Below are 22,560 nucleotides of genomic sequence, written 5' to 3' on the forward strand. Positions count from 1 at the left end.
GCTGAAGCTGTGCCAGGAGTTAGGCAATTTGAATAATTTTCAGTTACAGATTGATTTTTGTTCCATGCTTCTACTCAGATTAGTTATGCCACGAGAGATTTGCCGTATCAGGATTAAAGTACCGGTCTTGAGACCACAATGCGACCACTTAATACAGGAAAAGTTTACAGGTTCTGAGAATGAACCCGATTGAGTAATAATATATATTAATAAAGGTGAACAGAACTAGGAAAGGCCAAGGAAAAAAGGCCAGCACAAGTTTCATATGGACAATTAGATAAAAGCATGCCTCACCCTTTCAGGACTTCGCTAAAACATCTGGAAAAATAAAAGCTATGAAATCTACAAACTGAAAATGCTGCTGACTGTTCGTCTCATCCCAAGTGCGAAGGGTGTTCTGCAAAAGTCACAACTACATTCTTAACATGGGTTTTCATGTAGAAATACCTAAGGAACATTAGTATTTCTTGTCTGTGTTTTAACAGTTACTAACAGGCAGAGTACAAAGGAATCAATGAGACTTTTTAAATTAAATTTATGCATCCTGTGTGAGCTTTTAAAGAAGAAATAGTTGCTACGTACCAATTCATGTTCAAGTGTGATTTACCAGTAAAGGACTGACTGCGGGCAGAATGATGATTAGAGATACTTTATTTTTTACTAATTACATCGATCACTGTTTTTCCACGTGCATGTCCTCCTTCCAACTTCAGAAAGGCCTTTGGAACTTCAGAAAATGAGAAGACTTGATCAATAACTGGTTGAATCTACAAAATAAAGAAGAAGTGTCAGTGTACCAGGAATAAAACAATGTATCACCTTCATACTTCAAAACTGTATGAAAAGGGTGAGGTTTCTTTATAGTATTTAGAGCAGAAGTTGCCAAGTGATGCAGTCACGAGCTTTTAATGTTTCTCAGGGACCCCTCTGCATGCAGGAGAAGGTTTTCTGCTGCTCTTTGCCCAAGTTTTGAAACACCTCTACTAGCGCAGTTCAGAGCCCTCACCTGGGACTCTTAACGATAAAGGCACCATGCAAGGCTCTAAGTCCCTTTAAAAGCTGACACTGTGGTTCTACTTTTTGTTACCCACAATGATACACTGAGGAAAAGGAAGAATAATTTTTTTGGTCTCCTATTTCTCTACTGGTTTTCTTGTTTAAACCCAAGGATTTTCAAAAGGTCAGGTGTTTTATAGATACTTATGAATCTAGTGCCTATCTGCATCAGTGCATGCCTCAGTACCCTTAAAAGGCTTGGCTGCAAATGACGTACCAAAAAAAAAAAAGTCCATAAACATTTGTTGCTGAATCATTTAGATACACACACTTGAGAACTCAGCCGCTGTGTATTCCAATAGGCATACATCATTAAGCCCAGCTTGCATCGACTGCTATTTTGGCATTAATTTTTTAGAGTAGCCTTCTGGATTGTTTTAGACTCATTTCTAATAACGAAGGTGAAAATCCCCTAGTCACTGTCCCCATTATTAACTAAGGAGCCCAAAACCCCTACAAGCGTTTTCTTCAGACATCATAGTGTACCGACAAAGGCAGAAAAAAACCCAACTGCTTCTGAGAAACACTTGTCGCCGCTGGGCCAAGGGAAGAGACTTCTTCTATCATCAACTTCTAAGTCAGCCTTCCAAAGGCCAAAGTAAGATCTGTGGACAAAGGTGCGTCCCACACCTCCTCCCCAAGGGCCTGCCTACCCTGCGGTTGGTCTCCTACCTTGGATCCCCTCACCACAGCCCACTGGGCATTGATGAACTCCTCATCCTAATCCTCTGATCGGGGAAAAACCTTAACAGTGGATGAGTCTGCAGCTAGCTCTCGCAGTCATGAAGATCAGAAGTAACAAAGACCCAAGCACGCTATTTATGCTTGTTACTTGTGTCAGTGAAAAAAACAGCTTCAGGCTTTTTCCTCACAGCTACCAGCACCCATGCTATCTTGTCGAATACTCCAGAACTGGTAACTGCCCTCTCCTGGTAGGACACGCATCTCACTAAATACAAGAGGAATACAACAACAATAACATTGCAAACAATTTGCCATCATCAGAACAGTCTTTCAAAAGGCAAGGGGTATGGATTCAGGCATGCTGCTTAGAACCAAGGAAAGGGTTTCATACGCACGTATTTTCTAAGCGGCAGCGCTGACCACCCAGCGCTCTCCCCAAGAGCACAACGTATCTGGGAGTTGTCCGTGCTCCTGTAGGTCATTCTGTCAACTCTTACTTTTCTCTTTATTCAGACACAGTGCCTTACCTTGAAGTCCATTCATTGCACTAGAATAACTGTGTTTGCTTATACGAGAACAGTAATCCAAGATATCGGTAATCTATTACACTGCACTATTTCCTAATCTTGTCACTAGTTTTTCCTTTTTAGTTTGTCAAGGCAAATTAGCAGTACTATGAGACTTGCCATGGCAGAAAAGTAGGAATGAGTGAACCCCCTCCATAGAAAAAGTCAGACTTAGCAGCCAAATCACTATGAGAGCAGCTGTGCAAATAAATATATTCACCAAGTGCCTCAAACTCGCCAGGCTGCAGGGTACAAGGCTGGGTAATTTCTTCCCCTTGTTCTGCCAGGACAATCTCTGTAAACAAACCTTGAATAAAGTGAGAAGTAACACACAGCAGAGGAGCCACGCAGATACCGTGGAAGGCTTTCTGCTGCTCACCTGGGGCAGAAACGTGAGGCATGAGCGATCAAGACAAAAAAAAGGACGTTTGGTCAACACCCAGCACAGAATGGAAATGTCATCTCAGGCACTGGCAAAGTCAGGGACGTTGACCCAGGGCAGCAAAACCACTGAATGAGACAATGGCGTGGGGTAAACTGAGGCGCTGAGCAAACGGCAGCTGCTGTGACTGTCGGCAGGAGGAACGTGCTGCTGGTCAGCAGTGCCTGACTGGAGGAAGCCCAAGCCTTGCTTTCAGAGCAGAAGCTTGGTAAAAAAAACAATTCAGTAACCTTGTTGAGCCAAGCACAAGCGCAGCACTCGTACAAGCACTTAATTGTTAAGGGCAGTTACATACAAAGCTGTGCTTCAGTCAGGGAAAAAAAAACCCAACGTACAGCAACTGAGCCTCCTGGAGCATGGACACAGATGACCCAAGCAGGGCAAGGGGCTGTGAGGGAGGGAAAAATGCAGCACAAGGGATGTGAAGCACAAACGATTCCTGGGAAAAGCCAAAGTTAATTTCAGACACGTGCAGCAACTGAGAAAAAATGACCAAGCCACTTCAGTGTTCTGCTACCGGCAGTCACTGACTGGGGGTTGCAGTGAAGAACCCTGACAGAACGAGGTACGTGATGTCCCCAGCCTCACAGGTAAAGTTCAAAGCATGGCATTTGAAAAGTGGTGACACAGGGGTTCAGAGGAACCCTGAATTTGGCCTCACAGTTCAAAACACCATGTGTATTGCAGGCACCACACACTGAAAGCCCATCTGGTACATTGATGTAACCTCTAGCTCCATTTAAACGCTGGCTTTAGCCAGTGCTATAGAAAGGCATGAATACTAAACTGATGATCCTGACAATCTAGAGCATTAAACATTTTATCTGGCTGGCTGGTCAGTCCCATTGTTTGAATAACCCTGAAAGGGCTGACCGTGTTACAGCACAGTGATTCACTCAGCCTTTACCATAATCCACTGACTAAGATAAAATTTCTTCCTGTGAACAGACAAACAAGTAGGGGAGCGTCTGCTGTTTGTTGAATGTGTGATAATAAATGGAGATTAACTGGATAATAAAAACACTGCCTATTTACAGCCACACATCAGTTCCTTGCCAGAGGACACCTATTTGTTCAGGGAAAAAGGGATTAAACTAAAGTCTAGGAGAGAAAGGATTACACACACCCGCATTGAAATGTTTATCTGAAAACAGATTGGGCCTGAAAGGTATTTTCTTCTCTTCATTCTCTCTGATGCAGGACATAGTATAGAAATGAATCTCAGGTCTCTTGAAATGAACTCATGTGTTTGGAAAAATAAAGTAATTGCTGATGCTGATTATGGCTATCCTACATAGAGCAGAGAAGCGGTACCCCAGCCAACGCAGCTCTGAACGCAGCAGGCAGAGAGCAGGCCCTGGCAGTAGTTGACCGGTCAGCAGTAACACACTCCTGGCTCCTGGCAAATTCAAGGCCACCCTTGGAGGTCCCCAATTCTGTGGTACCAAGGACACAATGTGAATTTATCAGGAGGGGACAAGCAAGAAAACATGAAGGGAATGAAGATGGCTTTGATCCTCGTATTAGCAACAAGTCGCTCCAGTGGAGCTGCTTCCTGCCGCCGGAGGGAGAGCTGGAGCCTTGAAATGCTCAGGAGAGAGACGAACCCAACCTCGGAGCATGCCTAGTTCAAAATGGAGAAGAAAAAAAAGTCCCCTCACTCCAAGGGCAAGGACAGTGCATTGGCCGTCCCCTAGGTTCGTAAAGGATGGCCCTGTGAGAACTGGAGGGCGGCCTTGCTTTGCAGAGAGCCTCCCTCCCAGGGCACGTGCCCGACTTACGCCTTGCTTACACGCGTTGGAAAAGATACTTGCGTATGCACAGACCAAGAGCTGTGATGTGCTCCAGCAGACATCAAAATCCTCTTCGAGGCTTACTGTAATGGGAAAGAGCTGCTTGTCATTTGACTTAGCTGAGTTAAAAGCTGAGATAAAGGCTGCCCTTCTCCAGAAATTACCACCATGCCCAAATGTGGTATATGAGCACAAATGCACAAATGATGCTCTCCTTTGGCCTTCAGTGAGTCTCCCTTCAACGTCAACAAGAGACGTGAACATGAATCACTACAAAGAACAGTCCCCATCCTGTAACTAAACGTTTAGTTATCCATTCAGTTCTCGATTGTCATCTCATGGAAAAAATGCTGGTTTGGGACACTGCTGTTTCTGTCATTTCTTCCTTTTAGCTGAGCATCTCCTCCTCTGCTGTACTTAAGTTCCCCGTTCTTTGGGTCTTAATCCTACCCCTCTCTTCCCCTTAAAATGGCATGCAACAATGTCTGCTGAGCCTCACACTGCTTGCCAACATGAGGTTCTAGGGTCAACCCTCACTGAAGACAAAAGTTAAAGTTCTTTTACCTCCTGGAACCGCTGGCTCTCGTCACATGTTGTATGGGAGGCTTTGCAGCTATACAGTACTATGGTTTTGATTAACTTGTATTTCAGAGGATACACGCTTTCAGCCAAGAGCACACTAAAGGACATCAGGTACGTGATATTTCTGTCCCAAATGCCTAACAGAAGTAAAAATGATACAATGATCCAGTCTCGTACGCACGTAAGAAGAATAGCGGTGCAGTGGTTAAGACAGGGGAATGGAAGGCATGTTGTCCTGGGGTCCACTCCCATGGTCAATCTTACCAACAACTGCATTACCGGCTTTTGTTTGTTTGTTTTTCAAGCCAAGGTACATTCTCTTATATCAAGCCCCTAACAGCAGCCCACAGGAACTCACAAGCATCATCTACAATTATTAAAATGCTAGAAGATAAATCCCAGTTAAGCAGGCTATTGGGGTATGGTTTGGAGTGTAGAAGAGGCTTAAAAAAATCTCTAGCTCATTAATTGGCCCTGGCAGAACAGCTTCTACAGAACACAGTGAAGTAAGAAACTGGAACAAGCCCAGCATTGCAGCGTGTGCCAGCCTAGCCCAACCTTAAATCAGTAGAAACGAGGAAGATCCTGGGTTTAGTTACCTACTGAACGCTGCTGAAAAACTGTTAACTAAAGGAAAGAGCAGCTCTCTCTTCTGGATTCCCCAAGCAGTCACGTTCATGGTAGTGTCCTGATATTTATGCTGGTAATTAAAGCCATCTGAGGCAATGCTACCATATAATTAAGACAGAACGACCTTTAGTGCAGTTATATAATATGAGTGTATATATGTATTCATATATGAAAGCATATTATGTATTTTATATATATTAGAAGAATAGTCCTGCATGACCTGCATCTCCCCAGATCTCAGCAAATGAAACTCACAACAGACAAGAGCTGTCTTGTTGACCCCACATTTCACCGCTGTGCTGGACCTAATTCCCTCCTACACTAGGTGACAAGAGCTCAGAACACTAGGAGTGACTTTCTACTGAATATGCAATTACGTCAGACTGAGGCAACACATTTGATTAAATACCTGGTATATAACCAAATTTTTCCAGACCTTATTGTGCTTTATGTGAATGTATATATTCAAACCCTCTCTCTCCCCAGTATGCAAAATTTCCATTAGCTTTTCACAGATACTTTATGATGTAATAACACAGCGCTTTCATAAAGAGTATAAGCAAGCTACCATGTCCTGGAGGAAGAGGAGCAGATGAGTTTTAATAAAAATCACAGTGGGTTTTTTTGGTGGCCGGGACAAAATGCAGACAGAGGTTGCTTTTGGAAGAGAAAGGCCTGACCAGAGCTTTTGGCAACCTCTCCTTGATCAACATCTCTGGGATCTAGCCAGCCAACCTGGCAAACAAAAGCACTGCAACAACAAAACACAGAATTTAAAAAAAAAAAAAAAAAAGAAAAAAAAAGCGCAAGCTTTGCAATTTAGCATGGAGAAAGATGGTCGTCAGAACAAGTGTGAGTGACTAAAGAGAGCGGGCAGAAGGACTTCTCTCTAGTCAACTTAGACATTTAAGTGCAGACTAACTTACCCTAGTGTCCTTTTTCAGTCAGTGAGAGTGAAGCAGACACCACCCAAGGGCGGGTCACCACAACTACCTTAAGATACCTTAGCACGGCCGTAAAGACAAAGTCTGGAATTACTGCAGAGAAAACCACATCTAGAGATGCCAGATTTGGAGAACGTTGAAGGACTCAATATGTTACATTAGGTGTTTGATATTCCTACAGATGAGAGAAATCTGCAACAATTATGCAACAAGGGCCAGGGAAAAAGTTACTTGCAGAACTGTAAGATGATGAATTGGAAGCAAATCACTACACAGGGGTTAGAATACAGAGTCAAGGAGCTGTGATAACCTAGGCTAGCAGGAGGAATGTAAGCCATCTTAAATCATGGCCATCCAAACAACTTAAAACCCAAGTAATGTCAAAGTAGATGACAGTATCCATTTGTGTTACTTACTTCCTGAATAACAAAGACCAGCAATAGAAAACAATCGAATTCCACATTTTAACAAGGTATCTCAGAGCAAATCACCGAAGGTGGATAAAGGGCATTAGCCCTCATTAGTAGATGGAGAAATTATGTTAGCAGAAGGGTCTGTGATTTGTACAGCATTGCACAGGAAGAAGCAGCGGTCGGCAGCATCCTGTCCTCCAAACCACAACAGCATCTGCTGTCTTCAGCAAAATGTATAACCAACATTACACACAAATTACATTAATATAGGCATGCAATTGTTTTTCTTATGTGTGCCCGTGCTGCAACATTTACATAGAAAGCGAACACCATAGAGAATGATCTCTTCATTTCATGACCAGAGACTCTACTTGTCCTTTAGCCTTCCTTCTGCAAAATCAACTTCCACCCATCAGCCCATCTGATGCAACTCTGCTCTGAAGAGTATTAAGCCACCAGAAATACTGGACGCACACACATCTGCATTTAAATGGCATGGAATTAAAATGAAAATTTCAGATTTCTGTAGGGCTGAATGTTAACCCACATCCTATGATGGGCCAGCAGGAACATCCAACATACTTAGTGCTCCCCCCTTACGACACTAAGACGTCTTTTGAGCCTGCTTTCCTCCATCAGGCTTTATAAAAGGCAAAGTAAGCACTCAGTTATAAGTTAGAGGCTTTCTACAACCTTACGTAGTTATATGAGTTTGGTATATTTTCACCACGGAATAAATGGTACATCCCTAGAAAGGAGGAAAAAGTTAAGCAAGCAGCAAAACCCAAGAGTGTCAATGTTAAATCCACAACGCTGACCACGAATACATCAAACTAATTCCTAACAAGCCTTTCAGTGACTAGGCTGGCAGCAGAGACCAGTGATGATGGTTCAGCGAACGGCATGCCAGCGAATCCGTGTCCTGAAGGCTCTGTTGCTTTCAGTTGTCTTTAGATGAGAACTTTGTAATTCATTGGGAACATTCTGCCATGGAAAGAGATCTCCAGCTTCTTTCATGTGCTTCATCAACTCCTTTGGTGGAGCCCACATGAAGCTAGTCCTTACTGGCTCGTAATTAGCTGGCGGAGTTCAACCCACAACAGGGACTTCCCAGTAGTTTAGAAAGTAGCCAGGATCTCTAAAATTTGACAAGGAAATACTTTCTCTGGGAATACCAAGGAAATTTTCTCTGTGCTCACTACTGTTGCAGCAGCCTCCCAACCCCTCAGCCCCACAGTGGTCTCTTTGGAAGATGTCCAGCTGCAAGGCAGAGAAAACAGCTCATAAACTGAAAATGGTTTTACAATGCCCAGAACTGAGCTGATGTGCAGGTAAATTACAAAATGAAAATCATTCTCCTTCCTTGCACTACCGGCTCATCAAATCATCTCCTTCTCTTCACCATTAAAAAAGCCTGTTAAAAGAACTCCTCAGAGCTGACATTTTGCAAATCTCTATTCCTTGCTGCAAAGACCATCCATGTGAAAACCAAGTATCTTTAAACAAAATGCCCTCTTTGCTTATTCTTCATCCACCGAAGGACTGAGAATCCTTTTGCTTTTGCAAACGAAGATGATGAACTCATCAGAACTAAAAATCTGTGCTGGTGCAAAAGGACCAAAAGAAAAAACACTGACAAAATCAAGATGATCTGTAACTGCTTCAGGGGCGTGCTCTTCAAAGCTTCACTTACTGTAACATCATCTCTTTAAACCATCAGCTCTTTTTAATTTCCTCTATTTAAATCTCCCCTCATGATTTATACTTTCCTGAAAAAAAGCCTCTCGTTTTCAGGAGCTCTCCAATGGCTCTCCTATTCACACTTCATACAAGCTCAAAATTAAGATGTCTGTAACACAAAATACAATTCACTGAAATTTCAAAATAACTAAATCTGCATTACTCAAAACTATATTCACTCAAAACAAAGAAGTTCAACTACATGAGCTCACTTTGCTGGCTTCCCCAAGTCATCTTGCTGCACTTCTATTGCTTTGTGTTTTGTTTTGTTTTTTTTTTTTAATTCTCATTTATTCTCTCCTATTCAAACATAAACATTTATTTTCACTTAGTTATGGGAAATTACGGTACACCTCCTCCAGTCATTCTCTCCTGCCTTTTTTCCAAACGCCTGCTCTCCTGAATGGATGATCTGTCCATTTAAGAGAACTCTTGTGTCTAGACAATAAAGGTCATAGTCTTGTTAACGTCGGTCTAAATGGAACACAGCTGGGTCTTACACAATACGGATGATAGGACAGGTGTTTACAACATTTTACAAAATAAGAGTAAAATGCTGCTAGAATAATGACTATGCAGATAAACAGTCTGAGATTATGACCTGGTTTTGCACAGAGAATAAAAGACCACGCAAACATGTTTGTCCTCATGATCATCTTACAACAAAAAGTACATCAGGACATTCATATATGTATGACGTACATGTTAAATGGCATTACCATTCACCTGTCCAGACTTCTGGGCAGAGAACACTGATTAAGCCCTCTCTCTAGTGCATAAACAGGTGTTTCCCAAGAGGCTTTCACGGGCAAATTCTGCATTTTGTTTTGCATACAAGGTAGGAGCAGAACACCAAACAAGTTGTGACTGGCTAAGAATCAGGACAAATGGTAAGAACAAAGACAAGGGCATTTCTGTTTCTTAGACAATTATACTTTAGTAGTGTGAATGGATGCAATCATAGGATGAGGAGCATCTTCTAGGGTTTCTTTCTTGACCATGAGATAATGCTTACGGCACTGGAGATAATGCAAGGCAAGAGTGGTGCAAAGCTGTAGCCAGGAACACACTTCACCACAGCTTATTTGCTGCTGCTGCAGCCTCTGTTTATGAGTAGGTAACTTTTTAGGAAACATAGCCTTTCCACTGGCTGGGTCATGACCGAGGGATAGGAGCATCTGAATTCAGGAAGATTTTTATTCTGAGCAGCAGCACTAAGGTGGCAAATAGAAGCAATCAGGCCTTAAGTACGACAGCAATTTATTCACTCTTCTCCAAACTCTGGAACATAACGCAGAGCGAAAAAGGAGCTCAACACTCAAACTTTGAGAGATCTAAATTTTACAAATATGCACAAATTTTGAGCACAAGATGGCCTGAGAGTTCACATACTGGAACTACCAGCAGTCATGGCAGACTCTTCTCCTTAGGTACCACACAGAAAGATTAACAGCGGTTGTCCATATTCTCTACTCTTGAGAATTTTGGCAACATGAGATTATCCAAAAGAGGACATTGCCAGGACCTACAGCACCACACAGTCCAATAAACAGGCAATCAACTGCTCACTCTCACACACATTTTGTAACAAGCTTATAAACCTGAAAGATCCGCAAAGCAGTAATCTATCTGCCACTTCATGTCTTTCCCCCAAGTCCACTAAGAGATTCCCCGAAAGCTTATGAACGCTCACAATATTCCAAGTCACCATGCTGAATTAGCACTAACGTTATACTCTGAAGCACTGAAATAATGAAACACAAGATTCTTGTCACCACTCTGCCAACGCAGATTGTCTATGACCTGCAAGAACCTGAATATTCTAGTTCTGTGCACATTATGGGCAGGACTCCTGATCATCCAGGCTAAGCAATTTTGCATATGCAGATACACGCAGTCATGTTCATTCTCACCAAACGAGACCTCTTAAAACATGCATCATTTTCAACAGCAGAGTTCATGCTAAATGATTCCCACTGGCAAAAATAAACAATCACCGGACATTCTGTATAACTTAGTAAGCTTTGTGTTTTTAAAAACAGGTAGGGTGGAGAAGGAGAAGGCAGAACAGTCTTAAGGATTACGAACTCCTAAATTCCATGCAAAAGGCCAAAGTTGGAAACTGGAGCAAGTCAGTTCTTAACTAGTTTTCCTCACTGTGACTCTCATAACATTTTATTCCCTGTGAACTACACCATTTTTGAGTCAAAGCAGCACCTCTTTTGGCACAAATACCCAAATAACCATTACTGACATACCTTTCCAGAATCAACTAGTTCTGCTATTTCATCCAGACTTGGGCCACTTGGTGTAAAAAATGCCCACCGATAATGGACTCCTTTCAAGAGATGCTGCAAGAAAGATCACAAATATATTAAAAAATCATGAGAGGAAAATGAAATGGGAACTAAAATTAATGATGGAAGCACTCAAGAAGTAACTTAAGGAAAAGACATGGAAATTACATGGTAGTGTCTGAAAAAAGTCACCAAAGCATGTGGATTAAATGTACAGACAACGATGTTGCACTACCACAATAGGATCAGGGTGAATTTTCTGTCCAATTGCACAAGTCAGCTAGTTGAGAAAAACAATCACCTTGTGTCTGCAGCTAGAAACAGCATTATTTGTTACCTAAGAGAGAAATGGTGCTATATGTTTATACACATTCACAAAGGGGGTGAAATAAACCCAGCAGTGTGATGTTTAGAACTTTCCACCTCAGTGTCAGTGACTAAATTTTCCATCATCACATCTGCCAAAGTCATCACCATCCAATGACAGAGGGCAGCAAACATGAAAAGGATTTGGGGAAGGTCTCACAAGCACGAGCCAAAAGCACCTCCTCTGAGTAAGTCATTACAGGAAAAGAGCCGTCATCTGCCAAACAGAGATGATTTTTAATACATGGCATACAATGATCCTCATCATGGAAACATGCACACTGAGAAATAATATTACATTATTTCTTCCCAGCCTTTTCATTTTGTTTTTGAGCTTTCCTTTGAAAGTATTGGTGCAGGACTTAGAATCTCATTCAACCATGCCATCACAGGAATACCATAGCAACTGCTTGAAAAGCATTCATTTGGAGAGCAAGTACACATGTTGAGAGAAGAAAGAGAAACGTTCTAAAAAGCCTTGCTGATCTGGCCACCGACAGAATGTTTTAAGATCCACTTCACAAAAACTAGAAAAATCAGTATCACCATCCAGACACACGAGCATGAAAAAGATGAAAGACTTTGTAGCCACCCTCAATCACTTTTATTACTCTGTGGTGCTGGAATAGGATGAAGAGAATCAGTCATGGAACAACATTTTGAGAGAAAGCCTGAGCAGCCTAAAGCAAGTAGCAAAATTACCCTCACTTCAATGAGGCAGGGATTTGCTCCGTTTACTGTGAAACACGTAACTGTCAGCAGGACTCATGAGGGAGGCCGTATGGAAAAGGCCACAAGGAAAAGCACAATAGGGAATCAAAACTTCAAAGCACCCCAAACTACCACTTACACCAATCAGCACCACCCCAACGCTTTTGGTTTTTCAGTGCAAGAAAGAAGAAAAGAATAAAAATGCATCTGAAGTATACTTAAGTGAGGAAAATACAACAGATGCCCCTCGGTGAGCCACAAGACTAGCATCCAAGCCACAAAAGAAGCCACTAGAGTACTACATAATATTAACGTATATAGGATTTTGTCACATACCTTAATAGTTTTGGAACCAACAGTGACTCCTGTTTGTAACATGCCATCAGCCACTCCAAGTTTGTCCATATTGATCAGGAAAGGTGTCACTAAGGTGACATACGTTGCTCCTGACCATTTCTTCAGGAGATCTAGAGCCCACTTCTCAGTGGATCCACCAACGTTATCTAGGATGAAATCAAATCTGCAGACGTGTAAAGAACAGGTTTAAAATCACAATATGGGAAAAAGAATTTCATCATAATTAAGTTAACTCATATCAGAAATTGGCTATAGTTTACATTTTTACTTGTCACCGCAATGCAATAAAATAATCTGCCTGCAAGATAGTGGCAAGAAAGTCCCAAGACTTCAGCTAAATTCCAGCGTTACTGTACAATGGGAGTTAAATTTACAGGTTATTGCCCATTCACTGCACAGTAGACACACGCTATTTAGATAACTTTTAAACTCCAAAAAGCAGACTCTGAGATGCACAACTACATGCTCTACTTGCTTAAAGCCTTCTAGAGCTCCACCTCTTCAGCTCTCCCACTGAGACTACTGAAACAGTCTTGAGGTCTGGTCTCAGCATTGAACAATATGTTACGTGCATGTAAAAACTAGTCTCGACTCATGCCCTGACTAGGAACATCTCCTGCACATGCCCTACTCACTTGAAAGTCAGCTCCAGCGGCCAAAGTTACCTCAACAAATTACTAATCTGTATCTCCTCGCATCTTTTCTGTGACCCAATTCTCAGCTTCACTTCTAAAAGTCTTTTTTTGACCTCCTTATTTGTTTGGGGCCATTTTACCTCTATTGACAGCTCTTTTCTTCGCATCTACCTATTCAACGTAGAACCTAACAATCCAAAGGGTCTAAAACCTTCCCCCCATGGAAGGGGTGTACGCAGCCTCTGGCAACAAGCCACAGTTTCAGCGTTCCTTCTCAATATCCCAGCATGTGAGCCTGTAAAAGCTGAATAGGGCAACAGGGAGCTATGCACCTATTCTGTTAGACACACAACTCATTCTTATTTTCATCTGTAAATTTCCAGCAATCTCCAGATTGCAATAGGTATGTATATAGACATACATCTAATCTAAATAACCTACAAATAAGAGGGAAAACACTTTATGCAAATTAAATAGCAAAGTTCTTATCTCTGGAAAGACAAGTTTTCCCGCCTGTCTTGCAAGGATATGATTTCATGTTAAAGTTCAGTCAACCTAACAGTTAGCTGCCAACAAGAGAAATTAAAATCATGAAAACTAATGCTCCAGGAAAAACTAGCTCACTATGGGGTCTGAAGAGTCAGTACAACTGAAAAGGAGAGGGAAGTAGGAACATCCCTCTCAGCGTACCTGACTGATCAGCTCAGCTATATCATAAAACTGCACACCAGGACAGTGCTGTTGATATCTCCTAAAAAGGATCACTTGCTAGAGTAAGTGTTTAGCATTTAAGATGTTGAATTGCACAAAGGAAAATTTAGCACTGCTTGCAAACTGCAAAGTTAGTTGCTGCACATCCTGCCCATACAGACAGTGCCAATACCCTCAGAGCTGACGTCAGGCCTGCTGACAATCACACCATAGTTAACGGGTACATGCCTTCTTAGCACAGTTATCAGTAAGATTCTTTCACAGATTGAACAGCTTCTATTTCCCCTCCTAGAAAGTGAACTCAATCTAGCTAAAAAGAGCAGTGTAAATACCATATTCAAATACGAGTCACAGTAGACTAAGTTTAAACAGATAGAAAGATTACAAAAGCAAAAAAGACTTCAGTTCTAGAGAAAACCCCCAAGCTAGTTTAACTGCTGTGACAAGATAAGTGTTGATCAGAGGCAGCCTGTACCCAGTGTTAACAGAAGAGAAATTTACTCCCAGTTGAGTTGCACAGTGGCTAAAGACCTTCAGGCACGTCAGTTAACTGCTTCGTGACATTGGTCTTACCTCTGGAAGATCAATTTTACTATTTACTAACCTCACATAGGATTTCTGAGACTTATTGTAATTTATTCATGCTTTGTAAATGCTCCAAGATCCTTGGATGGAAGCTGACAAAACTGTTCAAATCCCAGCCATTGAAGAGAAGCACATGAAAGTGAGCTTGCCTTCACAAGCCCAATTAACTGCCTTAGTCTTACAATGAAATCTGTGCCTGGGATACTCACTTGGCAGATGGCATTCAAAAAGGGCTGGGATGAATTTGCTTTACAAAGTAACGCTTTAGAAATGGGGGGGAAAAAAAAAAAAAAACCACAAAAAAAAGAGGGAGTTCTGATAGACTGGAGTCAAGCAATCAAAAGGCAGAAGGTCCGACTGCCAACTCCTTCATCTCAGCATTAAGCAACACAAACACGTACAAGGGTAACATTTTAAGTTGCTCTTCCAGATTTCCAGATTTGTAATCTATCACATCATCCGCTCCAAGCTTTTTCATCAGTGTGCTGGCATCAGGAGAACAAACTGCTGTCACGTGAGCACCCCAGGCCTTCACCAGCTAAAAACAAGTATAAAAAAAAAAAAGAAGTCCAAAGTTTAAAATTTAGTGAAACATTGAGAACAACTTAAAAAGCCAAAGGCTCACTACATTTACATAATAAATGAGCACCTTTAGTAGGCAGTTGGGAGACTGTGTTCCAACACAGGATAACTTGTCACACATCTCACAAACAACGGTTAGAATTTATCAATATTTAAGGAGGTTTTGGGGAGGGAGGAGTTGGTGTGGAGGAGGGAGGGTGCTTTTTTAATGCCACTTACAGATATCAGGTCTCAAGATAAATAAGACTTCAAATAAAATACTCAGTTTGCCATCTGAATCTGCCAGCTAAATGTATACCAAGGGGTATGGTCCAAGTTGCCAATCTACAAAACTGTCACCAGATCAAACATTAAATATTTTTAAATATTTAAAATGAAAGTATTTTATACTCCTACCTGCTCATTAAGTATTTCATATATCTATCTCACTGTAAATAGCTTAAATATTAATAACAAGAAAAAGAAAGAAGTCATCTCTGATTTACCACAGGGAGGATGTCAGATTATCTTCTACTCCAAAGGCTATAGCAAAGTAAAGGATTGTTTTGTAATCTCATTTTTCATTCACAGTAATCTTTTTTACATTTATTCTGGATTAATTAATGTAGTTTACTCAGGATTAATCAGGTAGAAATCGCAACTAGTCAGTGGCTGGTCAGCCTTTCGTACCGATCTAATTTAGCCACCTGCTTTATCATGGAGCAGGCAAATAGCATACCACTACAAATTCTCCTGCAAGCCTTTTTAAAACCACTACGTTTATGGTCTAGTAACATGGAACACAGTGATGCCATCACTCAACTTCTACATTTTTTTCATATTCTCAAGAGAAAGATGTTTCAGCATGAAAAGACACCGATTAGAATCAAAATCCCCAAATAAAATTGAGAGCATGAAAAGAGGCTGTTCCACAATTAATGGATGAATAAAAAAGCATGTTGACTCTCCGAAGTTTAGAGCTACTGGAATGAAGACAGACAAAAGGGCAGCAGGGCAAAGACAGCGAGGGAAAGTTAACCTAAGCCATTGTGCGTCACATACACTGCACAGAAAAGCCCCATGCCTCTCGTATCATTTGACCACCTACAACAGTTCCAGTAGATGATACATTCTCCATCAGTTTTTCTACTCATACATCAAGTTCTTTTTCTATTTATGGAGCCGAGCTGACTGAAAGATAATGAAATGAGGCTATATATTTCAAGTTACACCAATTAGAGATTTCCTGCACCCAAACTGTGAAATGCAATCTTTCACTACCTACACTCATAACTCCTTCCTTTGGAAGTCCCTGCTTCCTATTTTAAACTAATGCAACGTAACAAATGGAAAGCAATAAATCTGAAAATATTTCACTTTTGGAAACATTGATCAGATCGATCAGCAGCTTGCTATTTCACTATTCCTTCTCTCAATTCCCTTCCGTTAATTTTTTTTTTCATATTGAATAGTTTGAAGATGCATCCTGGGCACGCTGGTTTATATTACCTGTACAGCAAATGTACCAACTCCTCCTGAAGCTCCTAATATTAATACTCTGTAAGAGAAAATTAAAATATATTAAATAGTTCTTTAAATAAACTCTATAGTAACTATGCATTCTCAGGCTTCTTACACATCTCTGACACCAACTTATTTTAAGCGAAAGATTGTATTTGTCATTCAATGTTACTTAGCAGTTAACTCTTCAGATAGCCAATAATGTGAATTAATATCGCAGATCACATTTCCTGTGCCAAGAGCATTATCTCAGCACAACCAAAGAGCCTTCCTCCTATCTGCTTTCCACTAAATCCAGGCCATGGAGTTGTCAGGCAGTAACACTCAGCGTCCAAAAACCCTGACCCTGTCCTCACTTTCCCAAACATAATTGCTTAGTTTGGGACAAAATCAGTTCAGAGTCTTTCTGTCTCCCAGACTCCACTGTTGTAACTCCTAAAGAAAAAAAAATCTGATTCGCCAACATTTTACACAAATTGTGTTATCGAAAAATGGTTTAGTATCACATTATTTACAGAGACAGGGAACTTCAGAATACATGGAACATAATTTTCCTATATTGCATAATATTTATCTAAAAGAAAGACAAAAATACAATGAAGTAGCCTCACCATAAACAAGTTTAAGTTCTATTAAATTAAGGTATCTGCCTTTTTCTTTAGAAAAAAAGGCAGTAGACTTTTTCTAGTTCAGTATATCTCAACAAGACCCTGCAAATGCCAGGTTGTAGAAATTGGCACACAAGCAAGAAAATGAAAGAAAAAAAAAAGTGAGAGTTCATTTTAACTGAACACACTACCCTAAATTTCATAAAAATGAATGCAAGTTTAGTTGTGTGAGAACCTTACTGCTAGCAGCCTAATCACTGTTCAAAAATGTCAACCAGATATTTTATTTAATAACTAAACTTCAGAAAATGAATTCGTGAGAAAGCCTTCCGGCTGAAGTTACAAACAGTGCTTGGACTTTGGACCCATTTGCTAATTCTAGGACAAAAGAAAGATCCAAGATGAAGTCTTGGCATATGATTGGGGAACATCATGTTTCTCAGAACTTGTGTTTGCCAGAAAAACTTCAGTATCTTCAGAAGCCGGTGATGTTCCTGTTTTAAATCTCACTGTGGTGGATGTTGAAGGAAATTGGAATTTTTACAGTGCAAAATTGTACTATACAATCTGGAGTCTCAGTTTACAAAACTTCTTTGAAGTAACCTAAGAGACTTGGCTTTGGTCACAGTACCCATTTTAAAATGCTTCCTCTTTTGTAACTGATCAGATTCCGTTCCCTCCTATTTCACTGATCCAAGCTGCAAAATTCAGATTAAGAATTTGAAACCACAATGCCTGCAGCTTTTAAGTCTGCCAAAAAGTACTTATCCTCAGAACCATGCTTCTAACGACAGATGCCTGAAGCAACATCCATATTTAGATTTTATCATACTTGAAAAGGCTCAGGGACACTACACTTAAGATACTGGGTTAAGCCCATCTTTATCCTTACAAAGGACAGTCACAATTAAATTCTTTCAAGAAAACCTCATCAAAATGCCTTTCCAATTTTAGTCCTTGCTTAAAGGGCATTTCTTCCACTACAAATTTTGGACAAAGCTGTCATTTTAAAATGTACATTTTGCTCAAGGATTTAAGTAGCTGTTTTGGGGAGCTGCTTGGCTAGGAATTTTTTTTATTTCCCCCTTCAATAAAAGCCCTTGAGATTCTTCAGGTAGAAATACTTCCCAGATTTGGTTTGTTCCTATGTTACATGGGTTACTTTCTACCAAACCTTCTAATTATTAAAACTCTCTCCATACACTGTGACTTCCAAGAATTCTCTTCACTTCAGAGACAAATTATGTCTGCACAGGAGATCCATGTGCCACAGCTCAACAGATCAGCATTTTCACAGCACTGAGGACAGCAAGACACGTGGTTTGGCACAACACAAGGAACTGGGGAAGCGTTTGAAGGTGCAGGACCTGTTAGGATGGTACCGAAGGACCACAGATGGTGGAAAGTGCCAAAGCAGGCACCGTTTTGTTTGCACTGCTTCAGGAAAACATAGCCAGGAGAAGACATATCAGAGAAACTACTTGTTTCACTGCAAAGGTGAGCTCAGAAGTAAACTAACATATAAGCATGTGCATGAGGGAACCAAGTGACGAATTATTTGACCCGAACCAAGAACCAAGAGAACCAAGTCTATCAAAAGAATAAACCAAACGTTCCTACCCCAGGTTTTGCTCCTTTCTGACAGAGGCACGTAATTCAAGCGAGCATTCACCAAGCCCCATATGAGGCTCTAGCAGTTCAGAGAGTTCAGCAGATCTCTCCAGAGGAGCATACCATGGGATCTGAGAGTTTAGCCCTGAGCCCTGCTTGGAACTACGGTGCGGTCAGAAACTAGCATCAGAGAGCCAGGACCCACTTTGGCTGTGTCCCCCCGCCTCAAAAAAAAAGACACAGGGGTGGGGAGCGGGTCTACAGATCAAGGACCAACATTTTCTCCAGATTATAAACAACTAACAATTTTCAGTGACTCAGCCACATGCCAAGTAAAAAAATATTATATTTATTGAATAAATACATCAATTTTCTATCTACATATAAAAAATTAAATTCCATTTGATTATGCCAACAAAATGTCCCTAAGAGATTTATTCCTGTATCAAGAAGCATTTACCCTATGAAGAAATTTTACAACCTACACTCACTTTGTACTTCCAACAAATAAAATTATGAAATACAGACTTTAAAAAATTATTTTCTTGGGGTATTATATTATTCAAATTTTCATTGTAACAATATAAACCAGGAGTACACGTTTAATAGTTTACAGTAACAGAATCCAGCATCTCTCCCCAGCATACTTAAACGTATAAAATACTGACTCTGTGTTTATATAAAAGACCTTTACTTAAGGTAAACATTTTCAAGAACTTCTTAGATTGTCAGGTTTGTTTTTATCATGCTTTTTGTGAATACAGCAAGCAAGATATTTAACAGCTATTGTTGAACAAGCATATCCCCTTTCTGCTGAAACAGGAGACTGGCACATATGAGAAGCTCTCCAGGTATTACCCACAGAGACCTTCAAAACAACAGAGTCGTTCTGAACATTTTGGATAACAAGAACATTCACTTTTAGCTTGTGCAAGAATATTGACAATAAATTACAGTGGTATAGGATAAAAGTTATGGAGAAACAACTGGAGTTCTAGTGAAGCAGGAGACATCATGAACAATGTGAGCACACTTCAGGTAACTTGTAAAAACAAAATTTGTGAAAGTGTATGCAGATGCAGCAGATACTCCCATCAGATCAACACACAGTCAGATGTTGGACTGATAGCCAGTATTCCTGGTTAGCTCACCCTTCCACAAAAGGAAGGCAAAGAAAACAATACACACCAATAGAAAAATCTCGCTGTTTCTAAGATGTCTTAACACTGCAATAAAGTATCAGTGAAGTAGCTTTCATCAAGGAATACAGCTGCTCTCTCAAAATAAGACTCACTCTTGTGTGTATATATACCCTTCTACATAGTTATTTACATAGACTTACAGGTGACAAAAAGACCAACATAAAATCACATATGTAGGTAACTTCTTACCAAACACATTAAATTATTTCTAGAAATTAAGAAACATTACGTAAAATCTTGTCTTTTGAAATTATTGCCTTGAGAGACTAACGCAAAGTTCATGGAATATACTTTTGCACAGCCCCTTCAACACACTTTATGTATTTTCCTACAAGAACTTTTTCAGGGGAAAAAAAGCTACTGTCACGTAAGTCATTCTCTGCTGGTTTTACAATTCAAAACTTTTAGATGGGAAACATCATAATTTTATAAGTACATTAAAATGTTTTTTGCTGACAGAGTAATTAAATATTTATTGGGAACGCAAAAGTAAATGTTAAATATAATGACACAATATAAATGCAGTTTGAATTTCACTTCTAACAATCTAAACACTTACCTGAAGATTGGAAAGATACTTTAAACAAGGTTAGCCTATTAACTTCTCTTTCTAATTCTATTTAGATGTGAAAGTTAAGATAATAAAAAAAGTCTAAATACTGAAAAATAAAAAGGAAGGCAACGTATCTAGAATTTTATCACTAGCTGGAAGTTAATTTCAATTATGTCTCTTTGAAATTGCTTTGAATTTTGCAATTTCATTTTCTCAAAACATTGTTTATCTTTAGAACAAACAATTACTTGATATTTTTACAATGAAATTTACCATGACATATGAACACTCACTCTCTCAATTATCTTCTAAAGATGCGGGTGAGGAATTTCAATAAATCTAGTGTCCTTGCCAATGTGTTGCATTATAATAGTAACACCCAAGCTAAGAGAAGGTCAGGCATCTGGACTCCTACTGCCCAATAATTACTTTATGACCTAAATTTTTGGTGCAGCGTAGTAATTTTAATGATTATTTTTCAATTCCAGTATTTTTGCTTTTGCCCTTCTTTCCATTCTGAATATTTTGCTGTCTATTTACACAAACATCCAAAGGCCAAAATAACTGCAAATTTCAATTATCAGGAGAAAAATGGTATCTGCTCCAATCTTTCAATGCATTTTTCCTCTTCTCCATCTGCCATTGTCAGATTAACAGGCTGATAAACAAAGCCAATTTTTCTATTTGATTTGGCTGCTCGACTTGCACGTTTTCCTCTTCTCTTCTGCATTCCTGACTTCATCAAAGTTCTGGCCTACCGGTCAAATGATACCCAGTCACCTGCTCATTTTTCTCTAAAATGCTGCAAAACCAGTCTGTCCCAAATGGCCCACACATGCAGGAGCAGAGTGAGCCACACCTCTGTAGCTGAAAGGTCTTTTTGTGAGTTGCCAAAATAACTCAGAGAGGATATTTGATTTGGCTAGCTGTCCTAGCAGGCAGAAAGGCAAAATCCCTGTAAATTCCTAGAGATACCATCCTTAAATTCTCTGTATAGTCCTATACATTAGATATACATTGGACCACCTCTATATAGTCACTATATAGAGGAAGCAAGTTACTAGGTACACTACAGTTAGGGCCCTCGTCTGAGCCTCCCTCTAAAGAAGCCTCTCTCAGCAGTTGTGTAGATTGAACCTAGCATCTTCAGGTTAGCTGGTTTTCGTGAATGTCATGGTGTAACAGTCTTCATGGCTGTTGGACATGTCTTAGAAGCAGCTAATCAGTATAAAAATGAAACACTTAAGTTTTAGTCCCAGCACTATTTACCTACCTTTTCCCACTACAATTACTTTGGTTCAGTCCTCCAACTTGGTTAACTGCAGACCATGCTGTGAGACCTACATATGGTAAGGAGGCAGCTTCTGTGTGACTGAGACACTTCGGCTTAAAAGACACCTGAAATAAAATCAATCATATCTAAGTCACACATCAGATCCTATGTGACACTGAAATGTTTAAAGAAGTTTTACTGAATTGCGGATTGCGTATTCCACATTTTCAGCTATCTTCATAACTAGCTGGAGTCTAAATCAATCCAAGCACTACGAAATAAAGTTACTTAGACAGTGAAGAAATTTTTTGTAAAGAAAAATCTTTACCATTTTGGTTTTTTGTCTGTTAGCCACATTTTTGAAGGTTTACCTCATTTCCACTAGCTACCACAAATTCTGACAGAGTGCCCTGTTTCCACGGAGGAATTGCTGCCCACACCTAAAACCAAACAGAAAGCAACTATCAATTTTTGGGACTTTGCACATGATTGTACCAACACAGAAACATTCATTAAAGAAATCTTTTTTCCAATTTGCAGAAATGCCTTCACTACTGCTTATCAGAAACCAGTTTTAGCTTACTTGTTACACAAAAAAAATCACAAGACTGACTAAATGAAGAACTGCAGAGCTACGTAAGTAAATTGTACCATACTGTGTATAAGATACAATTTTTCCAAAAACCCCAAAATACTTCCATGCCGAGAAAGCCCAGATT

General features: G+C 40.1%; 1 protein-coding gene across 1 annotated transcript; it reads right to left on the reverse strand.

The window, feature by feature from the left end:
* Window positions 1-642: 642 nt before the first annotated feature.
* RTN4IP1 (reticulon 4 interacting protein 1) lies at window positions 643-22,281 on the reverse strand (the record flags this gene model as incomplete). The annotated part of the gene is made up of 7 exons (XM_009706560.1): window positions 643-767; window positions 11,109-11,201; window positions 12,561-12,744; window positions 14,914-15,050; window positions 16,583-16,631; window positions 21,842-21,966; window positions 22,213-22,281. Coding segments are annotated over 7 exons (774 nt in total), but the record flags the coding sequence as incomplete, so codon positions are not given.
* Window positions 22,282-22,560: the final 279 nt, after the last annotated feature.

This window comes from Cariama cristata, unplaced genomic scaffold (assembly GCF_000690535.1).
Source record: "Cariama cristata isolate BGI_N322 unplaced genomic scaffold, ASM69053v1 scaffold12258, whole genome shotgun sequence".
Classification (NCBI taxonomy): Eukaryota; Metazoa; Chordata; class Aves; order Cariamiformes; family Cariamidae; genus Cariama; species Cariama cristata.